The 24,898-nt window shown below is 41.1% G+C and overlaps 1 protein-coding gene and 1 long non-coding RNA gene across 2 annotated transcripts in view; one reads left to right on the top strand and one right to left on the bottom strand.

The window, feature by feature from the left end:
- Positions 1-10,490: 10,490 nt before the first annotated feature.
- On the bottom strand, positions 10,491-23,738 carry LOC115174843 (uncharacterized). The gene is made up of 3 exons (XR_003871851.1): positions 23,666-23,738; positions 16,852-17,018; positions 10,491-12,716 (listed from the first exon to the last, which is right to left on the bottom strand). It is a non-coding gene; the product is annotated as an uncharacterized LOC115174843 (long non-coding RNA).
- The window catches only part of LOC115174842 (mannosyl-oligosaccharide 1,2-alpha-mannosidase IA-like), a 175,925-nt gene continuing 174,047 nt past the window's right edge, over positions 23,021-24,898 (top strand). The window contains exon 1 of the mRNA XM_029733787.1: positions 23,021-23,754. Coding sequence (XP_029589647.1) covers positions 23,251-23,754 — 504 coding nt within the window. The 5' untranslated portion in view covers positions 23,021-23,250. The remainder of the gene's footprint in view (positions 23,755-24,898) is intronic.

Below are 24,898 nucleotides of genomic sequence, written 5' to 3'. Positions count from 1 at the left end.
CCTAGCCACCGTGCTTCTACACCTGCATTGCTTGCTGTTTGGGGTTTTAGGCTGGGTTTCTGTACAGCACTTTGAGATATCAGCTGATGTAAGAAGGGCTTTATAAATACATTTGATTTGATTTGATGCTCTATACACTTGAAGTCTGAAGTTTACATACACTTAGGTTGGAGTCATTAAAACTCGTTTTTCAACCACTCCACAAATGTATTGTTAACCTGTTGAGGAAAGACGTTCCGCAAGCGGAACCCCGTTCCGCCTGCGGAACCCCTGGCCAACAGCCAATGGCATCGCACGGCGTGAAATACAAAACCAACTAAAATACCACAATTCAATTTTCTAAAACAATCAACTATTTTACACCATTTTAAAGATAAGACTCTCGTTAATCTAACCACATTGTCCGATTTCAAAAAGGCTTTACAGCGAAAGCAAAACATTAGATAGTGTTAGGAGAGTACATAGACACGAATAATCACACAGCCATTTTCCAAGCAAGCATATATGTCACAAAAACCCAAAACACAGCTAAATGCAGCACTAACCTTTGATGATCTTCATCAGATGACACTCCTAGGACATTATGTTATACAATAAATGCATGTTTTGTTCAATCAAGTTCATATTTATATCAAAAACCAGCTTTTTACATTAGCATGTGATGTTCAGAACTAGCATACCCACCGAAAACTTCCGGTAAATTTACTAAATTACTCATGATAAACATTCAGAAAATACATAACAATTATTTTAAGAATTATAGATACAGAACTCCTTTATGGAATCGCTATGTCCGATTTTAAAATAGCTTTTCGGCGAAAGCACATTTTGCAATATTCTGAGTACATAGCTCGGCCATCACGGCTAGCTAATTTGACACCCACCAAGTTTGGGACAACCTAAACTCAGAATTACTATTAGAAAAATTGGATTACCTTTGCTGTTCTTCGTCAGAATGCACTCCCAGGTCTTCTACTTCAACAACAAATGTTGTTTTGGTTCCAAATAATCCATAGTTATATCCAAATACCTCCGTTTTGTTCGTGCGTTCAGGTCACTATCCGAAGGGTGACGCGCGAGCGCATTTCGTGACAAAAAAATTCAAAATATTCCATTACCGTACTTCGAAGCATGTCAAACGCTGTTTAAAATAAATTTTTATGCTATTTTTCTCGTAAAATAGAGATAATATTCCAACCGGGCAACGTTGTATTCATTCAAAGACTGAAATAAAAAAATTGAGAAGTCTCGTGACCGCGCATCTCCAGTGTCACTGTCCACAGGCTGACCACTCACAAACAGAGCTGCTGTACTTCGCCCAGAGACAGCAGACACCCCATTTCACTTTCTGGCGGCTTTAGAGAGCCAATGGAAGCCTTAGAAAGTGTCACGTTACAGCACAGATGCTGTAATGTCAATAGAGATGCAACAGAAGGACAACAAATTGTCAGACAGGGCACTTCCTGTATGGAATCTTCTCAGGTTTTGGCCAGCCATATGAGTTCTGTTATACTCACAGACACCATTCAAACAGTTTTAGAAACTTTAGAGTGTTTTCTATCCAAATATACTAATTATATGCATATTCTAGTTTCTGGGCAGGAGTAGTAAGCAGATTAAATCGGGTACGTTTTTTATCCGGCCGTGAAAATACTGCCCCCTATCCCAAAGACGTTTTAACAAGCTATAGTTTTGGCAAGTCGGTTAGGACATCTACTTTGTGCATGACACAAATAATTTTTCCAATAATTGTTTACAGACAGATTATTTCACTTGTAATTCACTGTATCTCAATTCCAGTGGGTCAGAAATTTACATACACTAAGTTGACTGTGCCTTTAAACAGCCTAGAAAATTCCAGAAAATGATGTCATGGCTTCAGAAGCTTCGGATAGGCTAATTGACATCATTTGAGTCAATTGAAGGTTTACCTGTGGATGTATTTCAAGGCCTACCTTGAAACTCAGTGCCTCTTTGCTTGACATCAGGAGAAAAATCAGCCAAGACCTCAGAAAAAAATGTGTAGACCTCCACAAGTCTGGTTCATCCTTGGGAGCAATTTGCAAATGCCTGAAGGTACCACGTTCATCTGTACAAACAATAGTATGCAAGTATAAAAACCATGGGACCACGCAGCTGTCTTACCGCTCAGGAAAGAGACGTCTCCTCTCTCCTAGAGGTTAACGTACTTTGGTGCGAAAAGTGCAAATCAATCCCAGAACAACAGCAAAGGACCTTGTGAAGATGCTGGAGGAAACAGGTACAAAAGTATCTATATCCACAGTAAAATGAGTCCTATATCGACATAACCTGAAAGGCCGCTCAGCAAGGAAGAAGCCACTGCTCAAAAACAGCCATCAAAAATCCAGACTACGGTTTGCAACTGCACAGGGGGACAAAGATCATACTTTTTGGAGAAATGTCCTCTGGTCTGATGAAAAAAAATATAGAACTTTTAGGATATAATGACCATCGTTATGGTTGGAGGAAAAAGGGGGATGCTTGCAAGCCGAAGAACACCATCCCAACCGTGAAGCACGGGGGTGGCAGCATCATGTTGTGTGGTGCTTTGCTGCAGGAGAGACTGGTGCACTTCACAAAATAAATGGCATCATGAGGCAGGAAAATTATGTGGATATATTGAAGCAACATCTCAAGACATCAGTCAGGAAGTTAAAGCTTGGTCGCAAATTGGTCTTCCAAATGGACAATGACCCCAAGCATACTTCCAAAGCTGTGGCAAAATGGCTTAAGGACAACAAAGTCAAGGTATTGGAGTGGCCATCACAAAGTCCTGACCTCATTCCCAAAGAAAATTTGTGGGCATAACTGAAAAAGTGTGCGAGCAAGGAGGCCTACAAACCTGACTCAGTTACACCAGCTCTGTCAGGAGGAATGGGCCAAAATTCACCCAACTTATTGTGGGAAGCTTGTGGAAGGCTACCCGAAATGTTTGACCCAAGTTAAACAATTTAAAGGCAATGCTACCAAATACTAATTGAGTGTATGTAAACTTCTGACCCATTGGGAATGTGATGAAAGAAATAAAATCTGACAATCATTCTCTCTAATATTATTCTGACATTTCACATTCTTAAAATAAAGTGGTGATCCTAACTGACCTAAGACAGGGAATTTTTACTAGGATTAAATGTCAGGAATTGTGAAAAACTGAGTTTAAATGTATATGGCTAACGTGTTTGTAAACTTACGACTTCAACTGTATAAACTCAGCAAAAAAAAGAAATTTCCTTTTTTCAGGACTCTGTATTTCAAAGATAATTTGTAAAAATCCAAATAACTTCACAGATCTTCATTGTAAAGGGTTTAAACACTGTTTCTCATACTTGAACCATAAACAATTAATTAACATGCACCTGTGAAACGGTCGTTAAGACACTAACAGCTTACAGACGGTAGGAAATTAAGGTCATAGTTATGGAAACTTGGGACACTAAAGAGGCCTTTCTACTGACTCTGAAAAACACCAAAAGAAAGATGCCCAGGATCCCTGCTCATCTGCGTGAACGTGCCTTAGGCATGCTGCAAGGAGGCATGAGGACTGCAGATGTGGCCAGGGCAATAAATTGCAATGTCCGTACTGTGAGACGCCTAAGACAGCGCTATAGAGAGACAGGGTGGACAGCTGATCGTCCTCGCAGTGGCAGACCACGTGTAACAACACCTGCACAGGATCGGTACATCCGAACATCACACCTGTGGGACAGGTACAGAATGGCAACAACAACTGCCCGAGTTACACCAGAAACACACAATCCCTCCATCAGTGCTCAGACTGTCCGCAATAGGCTGAGAGAGGATGGACTGAGGGCTTGTTGGCCTGTTGTAAGGCAGGTCCTCACCAGACATCACCGGCAACAACTTTGCCTATGGGCACAAACCCACCGTCGCTGGACCAGACAGGACTGGAAAAAAGTGCTCTTCACTGACGAGTCGCGGTTTTGTCTCACCAGGGGTGATGGTCGGATTCGCGTTTATCGTCGAAGGAATGAGTGTTACACCGAGGCCTGTACTCTAAAGCGGGATCGATTTGGAGGTGGAGGGTCCGTCATGGTCTGGGGCGATGTGTCACAGCATCATCGGACTGAGCTTGTTGTCATTGCAGGCAATCTCAATGCTGTGTGTTACAGGGAAGACATCCTCCTCTCTCATGTGGTACCCTTCCTGCAGGCTCATCCTGACATGACCCTCCAGCATGACAATGTCACCAGCCATACTGCTCGTTCTGTGCGTGATTTCCTGCAAAACAGGAATGTCAGTGTTCTGCCATGGCCAGCGAATCGGAGGGTGAGGGCTAGAGCCATTCCCCCCAGAAATGTCCGGGAACTTGCAGGTGCCTTGGTGGAAGAGTGGGGTACCATCTCACAGCAAGAACTGGCAAATCTGGTGCAGTCCATGAGGAGGAAATGCACTGCTGTACTTAATGCAGCTGGTGGCCACACCAGATACTTACTGTTACTTTTGACCCCCCCTTTGTTCAGGGGACACATTATTCAATTTCTGTTAGTCACATGTCTGTGGAACTTGTTCAGTTTATGTCTCAGTTGTTGAATCTTGTTATGTTCATACAAATATTTACACATGTAAAGTTTGCTGAAAATAAACGCAGTTGACAGTGAGAGGACATTTCTTTTTTTTGCTGAGTTTATATATATATACACACTACTGTTCAGAAGTTTTGGGTCACTTAGAAATGTCCTTGTTTTTGAAAGAAAAGCAAATTTTTTGTCCATTAAAATAACATCAAATTGATCCGAAATACATTGTTAATGTTGTAAATGACTATTGTAGCTGGAAACAGCTGATTTTTTTATGGAATATCTGCATAGGCGTTCAGAGGCCCATTATCAGCAACCATCACTCCTGTGTTCCAACGGCACGTTGTGTTAGCTAATCCAAGCTAATCATGTTAAAAGGCTAACTGATCATTAGAAAACCCTTTTGCAATTATGTTAGCACAGCTGAAAACTGTTGTTCTGATTAAAGAAGCAATAAATACTGGCCTGCTTTAGACTAGTTGAGTATCTGGAGCATCAGCATTTGTGGGTTTGATTACAGGCTCAAAATGGCCAGAATCAAATAACTTTCTTCTGAAACTCGTCAGTCTATTCTTGTTCTAAGAAATTAAGGCTATTCCATGCGAGAAATTGCCAAGAAACTGAACATCTCGTACAACGCTGTGTACTACTCCCTTCACAGAACAGCGCAAACTGGCTCTAACCAGAATAGAAAGAGGAGTGGGAGGCTCCGCTGCACAACAGGACAAGTACATTAGACTGTCTAGTTTGATAAACAGACGCCTCACAAGTTCGCAACTGGCAGCTTCATTAAATAGTACCCGCAAAACACCAGTCTCAACGTCAACAGCGAAGAAGCGACTCCGGGATGCTGACCTTCTTGGCAGAGTTCCTCTGTCCAGTGTCTGTGTTCTTTTGCCCATCTTAATCTTTTCTTTTTATTGGCCAGTCTGAGATATGGCTCGTTCTTTGCAACTCTGCCTAGAAGGCCAGCATCCCGTTACTACATGATTCCATATGTGTTATTTCATAGTTTTGATGTCATGACTATTATTCTACAATGTATATGTATCCAAACATTTGACTGGTACTGTATATACACATTATATATATATATGATATATTGTATGATATATACAATATTACTCTACTACAATGTCATATCACTATGTTCTCACTCGAGGTAACACAAAAGCAACACAGTACATTGGATGGGTGAGTGATTATGTGAAAACATTCTTTATATTATGCTCCTTTTGATTGTGATTGTGTTTGTTCTGTTCTGGTGGCATTAGATGGAGCCGACTGAGAAGATGTACATCAAGAGATTAAAAACAAACACCACACTGAGCAGATTGGAAAGTGATATAAACTATGGATTATAATATCTGTGATAACAAACCACAGGACCTTCAGAAGTACTTCCATCCAATCCTAATGATCTAGGTCATAAACATACAACCGTATAACACCCCTGCAACGTCAGGATTAGTCTACTAAGGATACACACTATATTAGCAACACACCTGTGGTTTTTCCTATTCCTTTTGAAAAAAAAAGTAAATCAGTTAGTTAAAATAACTTTTCATTCCAATCTGATTTGAATGAAACACGTCCAATTGTAAGATTAAATAAGCCAGAAACTTTGGAAAGCAGCCACCGTGACTTAGGGAAATTGAAAAGGAGCAAATGTGTCTACAGGGGGATTGAAATAATAAAAGCATTATTTCGTGCCTTGATGTCATTAAAATAAATGGATATCTGCTATGTTCGTGATGTAAGGGCATATTAGGTTGTGTTATTATGTGAATTCACATGGCTTACATTAGGGATTGCATACGGGTCTGTTGCAACTGTACAGAAGATATTTCATCAGAACTGCTATAAGCTCAGATTTAATGAATTATTAACAGCAATGTATATCCCTTGGAGATGAATAATCAACACAGGAACAGCTGTGGATTATAGCTGTAAGGATAAATCGATGCATAATGCTGTACAAATACACATTCACCTCTGAAGCACCCAGAGTTGCTATTCAAAAACATGTACAGTGCCTCTATTATCCCCCTGGTGTGCTCCTTTGACTACAAAGCACCATAGAATGACAATGATAAGGTTTCTAAACACCAGGGCTGCACATCTGCAAATGAATCCTGCCTAAATCGAGATGTTCAGCAGCATTCATGATCATGGATCTTAAGCAGACTTCTCCTCATGTTTCCACACACCACTGGAGCTCATGTGGAAGCAATACCAGCTGGAAGATCACTTTCCTCTGATTGCAAACCAGCAAAGGTGTATTCCCAGTCCCACCCCACTAGACTGCGGCTCACACACACAGAGTGTGTTTGAATAGGTGGATAAACACCACATAAAAGGGGCCAGAAAGAACAGATAGGCTCCACTGTAAACCCAGATACAAACACACTGCAATTTATTTAATGGACTTACTATTATTCTATCCCCAGCCAATCTAAGAGAGGGGGCTTTTACTTGGAAGGAGTCGATGCTGTACTTCATAACATGATGCTTCAGTATGACTTGTGAGGAGAGGTGATGATATGACAGTCTTATCTGTACAGTGTCAGGTGTCATCAGTTTCCAGTGTCTCCATGGCCACCCCCCCACACCTCCCCCTCTTCCACTGCACAGGAAAGCTGTTTTCCAGCTGAAGACGTCCGGTTCTCCCCTTATCCTGATGTGACAGTCATGACAGAGAGTATTGCACCAGCCCAACACTGTAATCGAATTGAGCACAGGGAAGGGTGCTCTCTCCCGCCCTCTCGTGTTAAATGCATTTGTATAAGATAGGCTATGTGTAGACTCAGCTGGATGTGTCTAGATCATGCAGAGCCCTATTTTTTTCTGGGATGACAACCACTGGCAGGATACAAGACGAAGGGTTTATGGACTTGTCTGGTAACATACATACAGTACAGTAGACGGCTGCTGATCTGCCATGCTATAGAGGGCTATATGGCTGTGCATGTGTATAATACACCAAGAGACAAGTGCAGTATATCACCTGTACTTATTGCCTTCCCTGCATAGCTTCACTGGGACCAAATTACACATTCACACAGCATCACTAAAAGCCCAAACCATTCATCCATTCATTGTGCATCCTTCGTTAAAGGTGTATACACAGTATATATTGAGTTCTGTGATGAGCATGTACACCTTTGAAAATTCAAAAATGGTTTGTGATCGTGATGTAACTCGTGATTTTTACAAGCAGACTGGTAATGAGTTGTAACCCACAGAGACAGGTTACAGGAGAGATGAGACAAATTATTATAATTATGATACAAATAGGTACAGGGAGTTCTCTCTCCTACATGGAAGTGTCAAATTGGCTGAACATAGCATTAGTGAGTACGGTTACATGCACACAATAATGCGGTTATTGTGGATAGGCAGATTAATATAAAAGTTTGATTAAAGCGTTTCCATGTTTTGCAAGAACGATTTCCCTAATAATCCTGTTTACATGTACACATCAGAAATCCGACTACCTAATAGTAGCCAATCAGAATAAACGTTCTACCACAGCGACCATGTTAATTTTGGGAAGCATATTTGATTCTGAGTTTGGACATATAAAGTTTGTACCGGTGTGTGAAAACTACTTCTACATTCAGTTGTTCCGAACTCACTTCACCTGCGCTAAAGAGGGAGGCTTGCTCCGCTGGTGCTAGCACATGCGCAGATCAAAATAACACTGCTGGAAACGCAGATTAAGGTGTTTACATGTCCTAGTAATTCGAAAGATTACTCAGAAAACCAGTTGTTTTAATCGGGGTATGCTTACTTAGATTTTGACCTTATGTCGATTAAGATAAGCATCGTAAGGTGCTTACATGACTATTGCATAATCTGCCTACTGACAAAATCTGTTTAATATCGAATTATTAGTGTGCATGTAAACGTACTCAGTGATTTAAGAGGGAAACGCAGGAATCATAACTCATAATCCCTATTTAATACCACACATGGTTGTTATGCAGGCCCTAAAACTAAGATGAAATTACCTCAGATGAGGCGCATCCAAAGCCCTATCTGCATGTTTCTCTCCAAATTAATCCTGAAAGCAGTGTCCTAACTGAATATGTTTGTTGGCATATCACTTCAGGCATTTCAAACATGTATTAATCGAGGTGTCAAATTAGATTCATGATTTACAGAGATTCTGAAAGCAAGTAGATACAAGGCATCAAACTGAAAATGCAGTCTATGCTAAAATACCCTCTTAAATTATTTAGTTTGATATTATATTTACTCAACATTCCCATCAGGGGAGGCTGTGGCTTTCTAGAGTAAACACAGTTCTGAATACTCTAGATACCAAATGCAGCTCAGGAGTTTAGGCCTGCATCATGTTCCCTATCATTGAAATGGGATGTTCTGGTGCAGCTCGGGCCATTTAGGGTATTGATTGAAGACCTGGTAGCTGAGAGATGTAGATTTATATTTGATTGTATTTTTTATTGTGTATTTTTGTGTATTTTAACTGTTGCTTGTATTCTATAAAGTGTGTAAATTGTCAAATGCAGGGCCTCCCTGTTGAAATAAAGGTACAATCAAAATAGCAAGAATGGCATACAGAACCAATCCTACTATAGGGTTCTCAAAATAGTATATGAATTGACGTGGCCTAAACACGTCTCACATCGAATCTTTCAAGAACACTTAATATCATATTCCATCAAAACCAAACATTGGCAAGTCTCCAAGTCTTGGTGTAAATTATTCCTGGAGAATGAAAACAAAAATATAAATGTTTGTTAACCATATAACAAAAACTACTTCAAAAAGGGGCAGTCACATTCCTTATAAAGATGTACAACAGTGGAGGCTGGTGGGAGGAGGTATAGGAGGATGGGCTCATTGAAATGGCTGGAATGGAATGAATGGCACGGTAGCAAACACAAAGTGTATGGAAACCACGTTTGACTCTGTTCCATTTATTCCATTCCAGCGATTACAATGAGCCCATCCTCCAATAGCTCCTCCCACCAGCCTCCTCAGATGTACAACATATGGTCCTATAACTGATTCATGCTGTTGAAATGGTCAGTGAGGGCTTGAAACTGATGTCCATGAATAGGATCTCGGGCAATAAATCCAGATTGGTCTTGATTCGAGGTTTCCTCTGCCAAGCCGTGGATGTGTGGCATATGTAAAAAGCCTGCCACTATGCTATCTATCAAGCTCTAGCTCACAGGTCAGAGGCTTGGTCACATGCCAAGTCCCCTCAGGCCTCAGCTGGAGGAAGGGGAACTAGGGGGATCTCAAGGGTACACTTAGTAGACACTACACAAAATAAATATCTTGGTCCCAAGCCATCACATATCACTTTGTGTATAATTTAATGTTTTTAATGTTCTGGCCAGTCCTTGTTCAAAGAATGCTTAGACAGAATTTTTTACCATAATTGACTCATTCATCAGTTATGGTAAGGCATGTCAGACAATTGTGCTAAATAAAACCAAACTGAGTTCAAGGTTGCAGTGTTTAAATTGATATGTGGGTGGTATTCTATCATTATACACATGAGATTAATGTACCATTTATACTTCTGTTGTATTTTTTTGGCCTGGTTTAACCAGGAAACAACAAAGTATTAACTCACGAATCCATCTCACCGGCTGGCACATTCAGCAGTCTATGGCCATCAAAACACATTTTTGTCCTCTTTGTTTCCCCCGGACATTCCATAACTGGTTTGGTAAAGTTCCATAGTCAACACAAACATACTCAGGAACAGTTTAGTCCATGGCCTCTTCCTCATACTGTATACATATTTCACCCTCTGGTAGTATCTAAATTGTTGCTGTTGACAACCAATGTTAGCAGTCAAAACAGGCAAAACTCTTCCCGGAAACGATTCAGAGGCACAACACGTCACAGTTGCAATCGAGACATAATAAGAGCTGACTGTACATTTATGATCTTCCCAAGAGTTTAATGCAGCAGTAAAATTGCTGTGATTGCCACATTAACTTTGTTGAGCTGAAATGGAGGTCTTGTAATATTTCACTCAAAGAAAAACCAAAACGGCTGAAACTTGACGTTAAGATGACAGGTAATTGATAGCTTAACACACATGGCCTTGTCTTACATGGACGTCCTCTATAAACCCCCATTCATCACATTAATGCAGCTATCAAGATATGATGGTTTGATATGATAGTTGAGATATGGAACAGGTTTTTACTGTTACAGTTTATTGGACACCCTCATAAAGAATGCATTGACATGTCATCTATCGCACAGCTAATGTAAATAGCTGCATACGCACATAGCTATACAACATTGCTGGTACAGGGAGAGCGGTACAGTTGTGAGACAGAGCAGTGCAGAGTGTGTGTGATACAAACATATGGAGGATAAGTGAACAATCCTTGATTAATACTGCACCAAACACTGACCTGCTAATGAATGAGACACTCCGACAGCGGACTCTTTCAGTCACTTTCTAATCCAGTCCTGGGAAGGTACTGTAGGCCCCATGTAATGAGCACTGTAGTTTTATTCACCAAGTATCCCAACACAGACAATTGTTAATCCCCCAAATTCATCAATGAGATTTGCTTTTCAGAGTACATTCGAGCTTAGAAGGGGTCATTTCATAGCTAGATCCCAGCATGATGCAAATGGCCTCAATTTGACCTGGGTTGAAAGTGGGTTGAAAACCACCAAGTACACTGCTGGTCTGTATTGGCTGTTTAATTTGTCAGCATCTTGTCCCTAGTCTGAAATATCAAACAGTCCTGTTGTCTTGTCCTTATCTGGGATCATGGTGTGGAATGTCAATGCGCACTCTGCTAAACCCAACAAATGCTGATGAGCTGAGCTGAACCTATTACGCTGGCTAATATGACTTAAAATGTCAGAGTCCATTTAAACCTGACTATACTATTTGGCTTTGGAAAGCACTGATAGGCCAATGTACTGTAAAGTGATTTGGATTAATATAGTCATCTAATAATCTCATTAGAATAATATAACAGCGGATGTCAGCGGTGGTTAGAATTTCCAATGGGAAAGTATACTGTTGTCATGTCTACTTCTGATGCAATGGGAAATTATTAAAGATTAACCCTCAATTCCTTTTTAAAGTTGTTTTATAAACTGGTATAATATTTGGTTCTATACAAAATACTACAAATGTCACTCTGGCCAAAATTGGTGCACAATATGGGGAATGGGGTGTCATTTAAGAATTGTCCAGAAATCATAAATGTGAAAACATTAAACTTACAGAGGCTGCCTGCAGGGTTTGATTTTGTCCTTGGAGTTAGAAGTTATAAATGAAACAATCATTTTCAGGGAATCTTTACCACATCTGTTAAAAACATGCAAAGTTAATGTTCAAGGTGAAAGCCTGCCTAAGAAGAATCTCATTAAAGAAGGCAATGCAAATGTGATGGAAGCATTTTGTTTTCACCTGCAGCTTTGGGGTTGTGAACTGTCACAATATGGCCATATCATATTCATTAATTCTTCAGAAAAGTCATATAAAACTGATGCACTGCATCAGCCTGACAATTACACCTCCTGGCTTTCTATTCATTCCCTCTCATATTGAATGTTTATTTTCTAGAAACCAGAGCGCAGTCAGAATAACGAAGTACCTATGACCTCAGATGAAGTGGAATCTCTCGCTCTGATTGAAGAGTATATTCATTTCAGATGTGACAGGGACTAAAAACTCCAGCTAAATCATTTGTATATTGACAGGTCACAGTTATCAGCCCACGTATATGGTACAGCTGGTAGTGCAGCTTATTCATCATCACACAGTGCTGCTGAGAACATTTGACATGTCACATAAGTGAGAGAATCAAACGGTATGTACAGCGGGAGAGCACATACTTATGGCAATCTTGTGCGAGCATAATTACACTTTCCTCTCTCAACTTCTGAACACTGGCTGTTGCTAAGTGCTGCTTGTGGTGATACTAATTACTATTAATTATCACTTCAGGCATGTTTCAATGCCAAAGTCCTTCAGGTGGCCTGACTCCGTCACCCCTCTGTCTGCACCATCCTAAGAGAGAGGCCCAGAGTTTCAGTGGAGGGGAGAGGTCAGTGGTTTGTCCCACACCACGGCGCAGCGGAGTTGTGCATGGAATTCTCCAGGCTGCCTGGGTTGAGGGGCGTTCCGGTCACCTGTGGGGGAAGAGGGCAATGTAATCTCAAAGTCACGAGAGAGCCCCAGAGTGACTGCATCGGTTATTATTACATCATGTGACACAGTTTACTGACCCCGCTGTTCAAGTAGAGATGTTTCTCTCATCCCCTTGACAACGCAGTAACTTCAATAGAAGCAGCGTGCCTGAAAACCCCAGTGTTTCATTATGGATAATCAAAGTCTTTAAAAATAAATATAGTGGTTTACTTGCAGTCAGTGAGACTGTTATAGTGGTACTAAGCAGGAATCCAGATGTAATAATAAAGTCAGACAGTTTCTTTGTGTTGTTGGCTATCCTCCCGCCCACAGAAATCGATGTTAAGGCCAATGGAGAAATAAGGAAGGGTTATGTTTTCATCTCCAAACTGCAGCAAATGGTGGTATTGATATTTTCCTCTTATCAATTGCGAGGACAGAGATCTATTGAAGCCAAGCGTTTAGTTCAATTTGTTTGGTTTTGTCTGCAACAGGAAGAGTAGAGGGGGAGGAAGTGTGTTCAGTTTGTTTGGTTTTGTCTGCAACAGGGAGAGTAGAGGGGGAGGAAGAGTGTGGGATAAATGAATATTCAAGGATGATGAGCAACACACTGGCAAAAAGGTGGAAAGGGACTTCCAGCAAGGCAGTAGATGAGATCAATAACATAATAAAACATTACTTTGTAGGACATTGGCTTATTTTCAGCAGAGGCAGCCTGAATATGTAGCCAGCCTTTAAGCATAGGCTTAGTTGATTGGTGATTACATAGTAGCATCCCTCACAGTGAGCAGAGGACAACGACCTCAAAATCTTATGGTGGCATAATCTCTGACTCCCTATTGTGCTGCAAAGTTATGTAATTCCCAAGTTCATTCAAACTCCACATAAATACATTGTTACTGTCTCCAAACGCTTCAAGGATTATGTTTACACTTTTTAGGGTAGTGGATGTGAACACTGGAATAGTAATCTTGGTTGCCCAAATAGCTTTTCACCGTTACATCCTTATATGAAACATTGTGTTTTCGCTCCGGGCTAGGCAGGATACACTTTTATAGATTGCCATATTTGAGGTATTGCCTTTCTCTCTTGCTGGTTACAAAAAACTCAACAAATTCAATCTCCTCCCTGATCAATATTTTGCATATGGAAATACCTTCCCTTTGCGAAAACATCCGCACCAGTTCCAGTTCCCTTCTGACGAGAGCTTAAGAATGCTGTCTCTGGCTGTCTCACTGTATGTATATGCCCTTCTGTTTACACCCGCCCTAATTGTTATTCATTCTGGCTCCCCTATCTATCGGAATAAAATGGCAGTGCTTTTAGTAACATTACACTGCTCCACTCATAATTGAAGTTCATTTTGTGGCATGATGATAAAATAACCCAATGTCTCAGAGGCCGCACAGAGACGAGGAGGGCTGGGGCCCCTGGATAAAACAGTGACACCTCCACAGAGACGAGGAGGGCTGGGGCCCCTGGATAAAACAGTGACACCTCCACAGAGACGAGGAGGGCTGGGGCTCCTGGATAAAACAGTGACACCTCCACAGAGACGAGGAGGGCTGGGGCTCCTGGATAAAACAGTGACACCTCCACAGAGACGAGGAGGGCTGGGGCTCCTGGATAAAACAGTGACACCTCCACAGAGACGAGGAGGGCTGGGGCTCCTGGATAAAACAGTGACACCTCCACAGAGACGAGGAGGGCTGGGGCTCCTGGATAAAACAGTGACACCTCCACAGAGACGAGGAGGGCTGGGGCTCCTGGATAAAACAGTGACACCTCCACAGAGACGAGGAGGGCTGGGGCCCCTGGATAAAACAGTGACACCTCCACAGAGACGAGGAGGGCTGGGGCTCCTGGATAAAACAGTGACACCTCCACAGAGACGAGGAGGGCTGGGGCTCCTGGATAAAACAGTGACACCTCCACAGAGACGAGGAGGGCTGGGGCTCCTGGATAAAACAGTGACACCTCCACAGAGACGAGGAGGGCTGGGGCTCCTGGATAAAACAGTGACACCTCCACAGAGACGAGGAGGGCTGGGGCTCCTGGATAAAACAGTGACACCTCCACAGAGACGAGGAGTGCTGGGGCTCCTGGATAAAACAGTGACACCTCCACAGAGACGAGGAGGGCTGGGGCTCCTGGATAAAACAGTGACACCTCCACAGAAGGGAGAGATGAAGACAAACAAGCCACAACATCAGCCGCTGTACTGAGTCTCTCAGGAGGGTGGCAACATGCCACTATGGCATCCCCGCTCCAACGAGTCTATAATGCAGTCCTCAAAGTCAAAGAGGGTGCAGGAAAGGACTTGGTTGTTTAGGTTGGCAAACAATGACTGAGCAAAGGGTAGGGCTAGGATTCGGCTTAGTTTTAGGCAATGACTTGGGTTAACACCCTTACCGTTGTGATACCTATTGCTATTTTCAATCATCAGGCAAACAAACAACCAGTGGTAAACCAAAAGCTCTTTGAGCGGCAACATTTCACTCCCTGAAGGATTTCACTCTGCTCCCTGATGGATTTCACTCTGCTCCCTGAAGGATTTCACTCTGCTCCCTGAAGGATTTCACTCTGCTCCCTGAAGGATTTCACTCTGCTCCCTGAAGGATTTCACTCTGCTCCCTGAAGGATTCTTGAAGGTTACAATAACAAACAAAACACTTCAGACCTGCCAAATTAGAACTCAAAACACTTGTCTGGGGCTTCATGACCTTTTGGTTAAAAAGGCTGTTCCAGAGGGTCCCAACATGCTGCTCTACATGGGAATCAGCATACATTATGCTATTAATAGGGGACTGTCCTCTGAGAAAATGCACTGATAGGATTTCAGATGATCTTCCCTGTAAAACCAGAATGTTACATTGGAAATATCTGGTTCTCTCTAGCTAACATAAAAATAATAATAATTAAAAGAGCTTGCACAATTTCGGCTCCAGTCAACCTACATGGGTCAATGTAAGTCAATAGGTAGAAAGAAGCAGACATTTGTGGTAAAGGTGCTGTCTAAGATGCTTCTGGGTATTTTTTACTGGGTGTATATTGAGTAAACCCCTGAGTCTGCGTTATTGAGCAATATTGCAATGGAAGCACACATGCAAATAGACCGCAATTCGAATAGCTTACATAAACCGATAGGCTCAGCCAACAATCGTATCACCACAGCTTACACACAAACCAGGGCAGAGTAATGATTGATTCCGTCACTGGAGCACATACACAGAGATGGCGAAATACTGCCATTGTGCGACTGGTTGCTATGGAAAAACACTTGCTTGAATGTTGATTTCTCAAACTTTGAAGTTCACACTTAAACACCAGAGTATAAAAGCAATGGGTAATTAATATTTAATGTACATCAGTTAGGAATTATACAGCGGCCTTCTCACAGAGCCTTCGATTCTGCCACATGAACGGTCAAGCCTGCAGCTAGAGGAGCTTGGATGCGTAATGCATGGGGCTAAAAGTGATGGAGCAAAAATCCACTTGAGTCAACATGGCCAATTCCTTGAGGCTGGTAGCTACAGTAGCCTAATTCACAAAGGTAGTAAACATTTTATTTGGTAGGATTTGTTTTAGCTCACACAAAAATGGTCCTGTGTTCATATAATCAGGACAAAATAACAGTATGTACCATTTCTTTTGCATTCTAATTCATTCAGGTAACAACATTTGTCTTTCTTGGAACTTCCTGTCCAGTTATAGGAAGTCTAGATTAACGTAAAGGTTGTGTAAATTGATTGATCAGAGCCCTTTAATTTCATTGAGGGCCTGAGCCTGCCAGCCTTCTGAAAGAAGTAATTATTACTGAATTATTCTTCCAATTTCCATACAATAAGGAAACAATCGTTGACCTCTAGAACTGCATCCTCAAACCCATCAAAAGGCAAGCCAAGCATGTTGTTCAATTTACCTCATGTGCCTCCTGTTCCAAGTAGAACCTTTGTATGCAATTTCCTACTACAGTAACATAGGAACAATTTACATTTAAATGTTTACATTTTAGTCATTTAAAAGATGCTCTTCAACTCAACTGTGTTTTCTGGGCTACACTCCCTACAAGCCCTCATAATGATGTGTGAAAGGAAAATGGAATATGATCACAGTGTATTACCCATGATGAATTACCTGTAGCAGAGCTCTGAACTCAGCAGGTGGGTTGTTGCTGCAGGTGTTGAGTGGGTGGCATGCGGCGCATGTTTCCCTGCATGAAGCTCCCGACTGAAAGGCTGCCGCTGACAATCCAGCAGTGTGTGTAGAGAAGACACACAGATTCTTCTGGGACTGGTGCAGTGCTAACAGGATAGTAAACAAGGAAGAGATTGGAGACTGGGTCAACAAGTTTAGTCTAGTTGCGGAAAGTCTTTTGCTATGTCATTTCGAACACGTAGTCTAATCAAATATTGTTTTCAATAGTTTTTCCCATGAGGCATTGGTTAGGTATATACAGAGAATACTGAGTCAGAGTGTGCAACACAGTAATAAAGGGTATGCTGTATGAAAGATACCGTCATATTCAAACATTGCTTTATGATTGTGTAGACCTAGTCATAGTTCATGAAAGTAATCATTTGAAAAACACTGCAATAAAAGGTATGCTGTATGAAAGATACCGTCATATTGATACATTCCTTTATGAATGTGTAGATCTACAGTAGTCATAATTTATGGATGTAATCATGTCAAACCTCAGTCTGTACAATGTGTCCCATTCAACTCCATAGTATTCAGACCCCTTGACTTTTTCCACATTTTGTTAGGTTACAGCCTTATTCTAAAATTGATTAAATTGTTTTTTCCCCCCTCATCAATTTACACACAATACCCCATAATGACAAAGCAAAAATATTTTTTTAGAAATTTTCGCAAATGTATTAAAAATAAAAACTGATATTAAATTAACACAAGTATTCAGACCCTTTACTCAGAACTTTCTGGAAGATCTCCCATCTCCACAGAGGAACTCTAGAGCTCTGTCAGAGTGACCGTCGGGTTCTTGGTCACCTCCCTGATCAAGGCCCTTCTACCCTGATTGCTCAGTTTGTCAGGCGGCCAGCTCTACGAAGAGTCTTGGTGGTTCCAAATTTCTTCCATTTAAGAATGATGGAGGCCACTGTGTTCTTGGGGATCTTCAATGCTGCAGAAATGTGTTGGTACCCTTCCCCAGGTCTGTGCCTCGACACAATCCTGTCTTGGCGCTCTAAGGACAATTCCTTCGACTTCATGGCTTGGTATTTGCTCTGACATCCACTGTCAACTGTGGGACCTTATATAGACAGGTGTGTGCCTTTCCAAATCATGTCCAATCAATTGAATTTACCATAGGTGGACTTCAAACAAGTTGTAGAAACATCTCAAGGATGATCAATGGAAACAGGATGCACCTGAGCTCAATTTCTAGTCTCATAGCAAAGGGTCTGTATACTTACGTAAATAAGGTATTTCTGTTTTTAATTTGTAAATAAAAAATAGCTAAAATGTTTAAATACCTGTTTTCACCTTGTCATTATGGGGTATTGTGTGTACATTGATGAAGAATTGTATTTATTTAATCCATTTCAGAATAAGGCTGGAAAATGTGGAAAATGTCAAGCGGTCTGAATACTTTCCGAAGGCACTGTATATACTTCCTTTCAGGAAAAGACTTCACAGCCTCCATTTCTCCTCAACAGGAAGCCCCGTTAACTCCATTGAGGGGAAATAACAATGATAAGTTAATGCTTGCTAGTGCAGAGAAAAAGATGCATGGAAGCCTCTGATGTAGAATTAGATAATACAGACCTCACATGCCTTAGTGTGCATTGATATGATCATTTCTGCTCTGCTTTTTATTTTACAATGAATGCCCCCTTCCTCCAAAAACTCAGCTGGCACATTCTTTGTCTGAGCCTCACTGCATGCAAAGCAAACAGTCCAGTAGGCCTACAATTAGAATATGTTCTAGTCTTATTAAAACATTTCAAAATAATTTGTTTGATTTCTGTCAGGGAGGAACAAAATGGAATGAGGGAGTTTAAACTCCCACTCCAATTAGTGACCCTTTTCACTGAATGTATCCAGCCTCTCTCTCTTCAGCTACACAAATGAGTCCATCTTGCCTGGGGGACAAGGTGGCGATGGTGGTTGAATCAGTGGTTATATTTGGACTATATAGCTAAAGAGGGAGCAAGGAGAAATTACACAGCTGGGTAACATGGCCTACTTAACATCTGATTGGATGCAAAGCTTAACTGGGTACACAACCAACACTAGTAACTGCTTCTGCCTCTCAAAACTCTCTGGAAGTGTCAATCAAACACAGGATCTTTCCAGAAAATATTCAAATATTGACATTAGATTGCATTGAAAGGAAATAGAAAATAATATCCAGGATGATTGGTTGTCAGCAGATTGCTGCAACAAGCATCTAACATCAAAGCAACCATGTTTTGTCATTTCAATTTTCTTTTGAATTGCTGCATAGACAAATAGTATTGTGAATGCGTCAATCATATAGCAGCAGTACTGTAAAGATGTAATGACTTGTAAGCAACCAATCTGGACAAAAGTACAAGTTAGGGCAGCGTTTCCCAAACTCTGTCCTTGGGACCCAAGGGGTGGATGTTTTGGTTTTTGCTTGATGATTAGGCGATTATATGAATCAGCTGTGTAGTGCTAGGGCAAAAAACTAAATGTGTACCACTTGGGGTCCCGAGGACTGAGTTGAGTAAATCCTGGTTTAGGGCAATCCCCTGAATGTGAGTGAGAAACATGTCAAAGCATGGCTACTCCTTTCTAGGGAATGTTGCTTGTTCCAATACAAATCATCACATAACAGAATCATGAGATGAAGGACTACTGTAAGTGATTGGCATGTGGTGGGATAAGGCTGGCCTCATTTTACATAAGGGTCGTTCTTGAATTGCGGTGCCATTTGGGCATGGCATTTAGGGGGGGGGGCGGATTACTTACTTTTTCGAGATTATTTATTTAAATTATTTGGGTATTTTACCATTCTAAATCAACTAATATGACAGTTTAATTACTTAATGTACCATTGTGATAACATTGTGCCACCAGTAAGAGTAGTAACACCAATGACAGTAACACAAATGACACATTTTAAGTAATTGGGGATTTTTCCTTTCAAAATAATTTACTGAAGTGATATGATTAATCGTTTTGCACACAATGTAATTTCCCTTAATTGAAATTGAGTAACACCAATGACACTTTGAATTTATACACAGCAAATTATCAATTGAATCCTAAAATGTATGACATACTAAAAGAGTCTGATTAGCTAATTATTACATTTTATAAACTGGGTGGTTCGACCCCTGAATGCTGATTGGCTGACAGCCGTGGTATCAGACCGTATACCACAGGTATGACAAAACATTCATTTTTACTGCTCTAATTACATTGGTGATCAGTTTCTAACAGCAATAAGGCATGTCGAGGGTTAGTGATATATGGTCAATATACCACGACTAAGGGTTGTGCCTAAGAACAGCCCTTAGCCGTGGTATATTGGCCATATACCACATCTCCTCGTGCCTTATTGCTTAATTATATAGACCCCTCCCCCAATAACAGTTTGCCACTAGAGGGAATGTTTAAAGAGATTGCTAAACGCTAAATGGGATTTGTGCCACAAATGCATTTGGAAACAGTGCCAGGGAAATAAAACCAAAACATGGATTGCTGTCATACCTTGTCCATAGACTGCTTATAGGGTAAGGAACAAAATGTGTCATTTTGTAATTTGAATTATCCCTTTAAGGTCCTAGTATCTCTTCCAACATAACTAAGGAAAACTATTATATTTGTAAAAAAAAAAAATATTTAAGAGCATTCTTTGGGTTTTATCTAGTGGTTAGAGGATTGGATTTGTAACTGAAAGGTTGCAAGATCGAATTCCTGAGCTGACAAGGTAAAAATCTGTCGTTCTGCCCCCTGAACAAGGCAGTTAACCCACTGTTCCTAGGCCGTCATTGAAAATAAGATTTTGTTCTTAACTGACTTGCCTAGTTAAATAAAGGTAAAATTAAAATATATTAAATACTTTTGTTTACTTTCTAGCATTCAACATAATGAATAGATATTGCTAAATCCCTCAAACATCTCACTACAACTCCATTTTATAAATTATTTTCATTTCATTATACTGTATATACAGTGCATTCGGAAAGTATTCAGACCCTCCCACATTTCGTTACATTACAGCCTAATTCTAAAATGGATTAAATCGTTTTTTCCCCCTCAATCTACACACAAATAAAGGTAAAACAAATAAAAATAACCCATAATGACAAAGCAAAAACTTTTTTTGAAATATTTGCAAATGTATTCAAAATAAAAAAATATGAAATATGACATTTACATAAGCATTCAGACCCTTTACTCAGTACTTTGTTGATGCACCTTTGGCAGTGATTACAGCCTCGAGTCTTCTTGGGTATGATGCTACAAGCTTGGCACATCTGTATTTGGGGAGTTTCTCCCATTCTTCTCTGCAGACCCTCTCAAGCTCTGTCAGGTTGGATGGGGAGTGTCGCTGCACAGCTATTTTATGGTCTCTCCAGAGATGTTCGATCAGGTTCAAGTATGGGCTCTGGCTGGGCCACTCAAGGATATTCAGAGACTTGTCCCGAAGCCAATCCTGCATTGTCTTGGCTGTGTGCTTAGTGTTGTTGTCCTGTTGGTCCTGAGCACTCTGGAGCAGGTTTTCATCAAGGATCTCTCTGTACTTTGGCTCCGTTCATCTTTCCCTCGATCCTGACTAGTCTCCCAGTCCCTGCCTCTGAAAAACATCCCCACAGTTTCCTCCAGACGTGATGCTTGGCATCCAGGCCAAAGAGCTCAATCTTGGTTTCATCAGACCAGATAATCTTGTTTCTCATGGCCTGAGAGTCATTTAGGTGCCTTTTGGCAAACTCCAAGCGGGCTGTCATGTGTCTTTTACTGAGGAGTGGCTTCCGTCTGGCCACTCTACCAGAAAGGCCTGATCAATAGAGTGCTGCAGAGATGGTTGTCCTTCTGGAAGGTTCTCCCATCTCCACAGAGTAAGTCTAGAGCTCTGTCAGAGTGAACATCGGGTTCTTGGTCATCTCCCTGACCAAGGCCCTTCTCCCCGATTGCTCAGTTTGGCCGGGCGGCCAGCTCTAGGAAGGGAGCTGGTGGTTGCAAACTTCTTCCATTTAACAATGATGGAGGCCACTGTGTTCTTGGGGACCTTCGAAGCTGCAGACATTTGTTGGTACCCTTCCCCAGATCTGTGCCTCGACACAATCCTGTCTGGGTGCTCTACGGACAATTCCTTCGACCTCATGGCTTGGTTTTTGCTCTGACATGCAATGTCAACTGCGGGACCTTATATAGACAGGTATGTGCCTTTCCAAATCATATCCAATCAATTTCATTTACCACAAGTGGACTCCAATTAAGTTGTTGAAACATCAAGGATGATCAATAGAAACAGGATGTACCTGAGCTCAATTTCGAGTCTCATAGCAAAGGGTCTGAATACTTATGTAAATAAGGTATCCGTTTTTTATTTTTAATACATTTAAAATTTCTAAAAACCTGTTCTCGTTTTGTCATTATGGGGTATTGTGTGTAGAATGATGAGGAAAAACATTTATTTAATCCATTTTAGAATAAGGTTGTAACGTAACATAATGTGGAAAAAGTCAAGGGGTTTGAATATTTTCTGAATGCACTGTAACCAATGCAAAACCTTGGCTTACTAAAGTAGGCTCGGGAGTGGACACAAGGTTTTTGGTTCGAATCGGACCCCCCCTTTCACACATCACCCAGAATATGTCCTCTGACAATCCTCAGCCAATCGCAGCCACAAAGTCAAAATTGGCTATATTAAAAAATATATATTTTTGGTCTTAATTTAAGGTTAGGGTTAGGCATAAGGTTAACACTGTGGTTAAGGTTAGGGTTACGGTTAGGTTTCAAATCAGAATTTAGAGAAATTGTAGAAATAGGCGGGGTTTATTACTTTGTGGCTGTGGTATGTAGTGACGATTCCCGCAAAGGCACATAATAAATGCAAGAGACAATGTGGAATGTCAAAGCTCTACTGACTGACGGAAGAAATACATCTACAACCGTTTTATATGACCACTTTCTTTTATCGTTTTGATCACTACATGTGTCTTTATTTGTGAGTGAACAATTCAGTTTGTACAAGACATTAAAACAAGTGTGTCACCTTCGGATCCGGAGTACACGCCCACAATAGCTAACTGTGCGCGCAGAGCAAAGCCATTGGACAATAAGGGCTGTCAATAGCGCATAGCTGCCATTCTTTCCGTTCTGTTCTGAGCTTGGCGAACACTTTTTGCAGATGTGTTTCAGCATGGGCAGTTGAAACAGCAGGACACTGCTCAATAGTGGAACTTTTACAGAATACTCAATTATTAATTTCTGATATACATATGGGAAATTGATAACTAATATTGTTGTACGGAAGCTAAGACTGTGCCGATTTTAGAATTTCATTCATTTGTTTTGTCTTGAACGACAAGGAAGATGCCAGTAGCAACTCTATTGCCTTTTACAGCTACCCCGAGTAGGAAGTCTGCCAGCCCGACCTCCTTTAGATTGACAGAGAAATTCGTTTTGCTATTAGTTTTTAGCGCTTTTATTACGCTTTGTTTCGGGGCAATTTTTTTCCTACCGGATTCATCGAAGCTACTGAGCGGAGTTTTCTTCCACTCGTCTGCGGTAGAAACCAACACGCGAACAGGTACGGATAGTGATTCAAACGTTGCAGTTGGGACCGACGAAAAGATATTAACCAAGATTAGAAAGGACCACGAAAAGGCTTTGGTTGAAGCAAAAGACACTCTCCAGAAACGACCAGACGAGATAAAGCAAGATATACAAGACGAGAAGGACAAAGTTTTGAAGGAAGGTAAAGGTGGGAAAGATTACAATAACCTACCAGTCATTGAATATGTTCGGCCACCCGGAGCAACAGGGCACGAGCCCTCCGATCCGGAAACCAAAGAGAGACGAACAAAAATTAAAGAGGTGAGTGATAAAATAAATATACAAATAAATAAATACAACCAGAATGGCAACATTTGGTGTGTGTGGTTAGCTAGTTTCACTTCCAATACTGCCTGCGTTTGCTCTGCTGTGTAGCCTAATCGGCAAATTCCTTGTACACAACACACATTAATACAGTTATACGACTCTAGTCTGTACACAGCACAGGCATAATGTTGTCAGCTGAAACTTTGAACTTATGAATTTACTTTGTATCCAGATACACTGTAGAAATCCATCCTGTATTGATATGTTCTCAATATCATGCTTTTCATTCTCACCAGAGTACATCCTGTGTACTCCTTGTCCTGTAGACAAACCACAACATAGTCCGTTTTATATAATTTGGGGCGACACTTTTACAGTGTACTGTGTAGCTCAGGGCAATATATTGGTTCTAAATATATGCTTAGCCATTTTATTTTTTCTAAGTATATAATGCCTGTGGTGTACCCTAATTAAGTGGTACACTATTAGACTATACTCACAGCAGTGTCCCTAACCCTAAGAACAGTGTAACAATAAGCAGGCATGCGCATTGCTTATTACACTTACGGTGATACACAATATCAGCACTATGAAGTAAAATGTTACCTAGCTCGGTGAGTCTAACTGAGATTTGTGGAAACGAACTGTCCATTGTATTGTACATAAGTTAGGCCTAGTTATTTGCCTATGGTTGTGCAATGTCAGAATGCAGACACTACAACTGTAGGCTATAGGGGACATAAATCACTACCTTTATATCTGGTTAGATGGGGCAAGCAGGTCTAAGGGCTCAGACACACCAGTAATGTTTGCTGGCCGAGACTACTTAGCACCTCTGAATATGCGACAGTATGCACTGATTTTACTTGAAAAATCTACAGCGGGTGGTCCCTAAAACACAATCAGCAGACGAACGCTAGATCCACATTCAGTGCATTGTGTGTGAACCTTTATCCTCCTGACAGACCTGTTTTTAAACAATGAATGAGCCAACCATTTCAGAGACACTCCCATTAGGACTGGGTATTGCCAGGGACCTCACAATACGATATTATCACGATACTTGGGTGCCGATACGATATCTATTGCAATTCAATATGCACCACAGTTTATCATGTCTCTACAGTGCCTTCGGAAA

This window comes from Salmo trutta, chromosome 35 (assembly GCF_901001165.1).
Source record: "Salmo trutta chromosome 35, fSalTru1.1, whole genome shotgun sequence".
NCBI lineage: Eukaryota > Metazoa > Chordata > Actinopteri > Salmoniformes > Salmonidae > Salmo > Salmo trutta.
The sequence above is the reverse complement of the archived record's forward strand: the minus strand, read 5'-3'. Positions and strand labels throughout refer to the sequence as shown.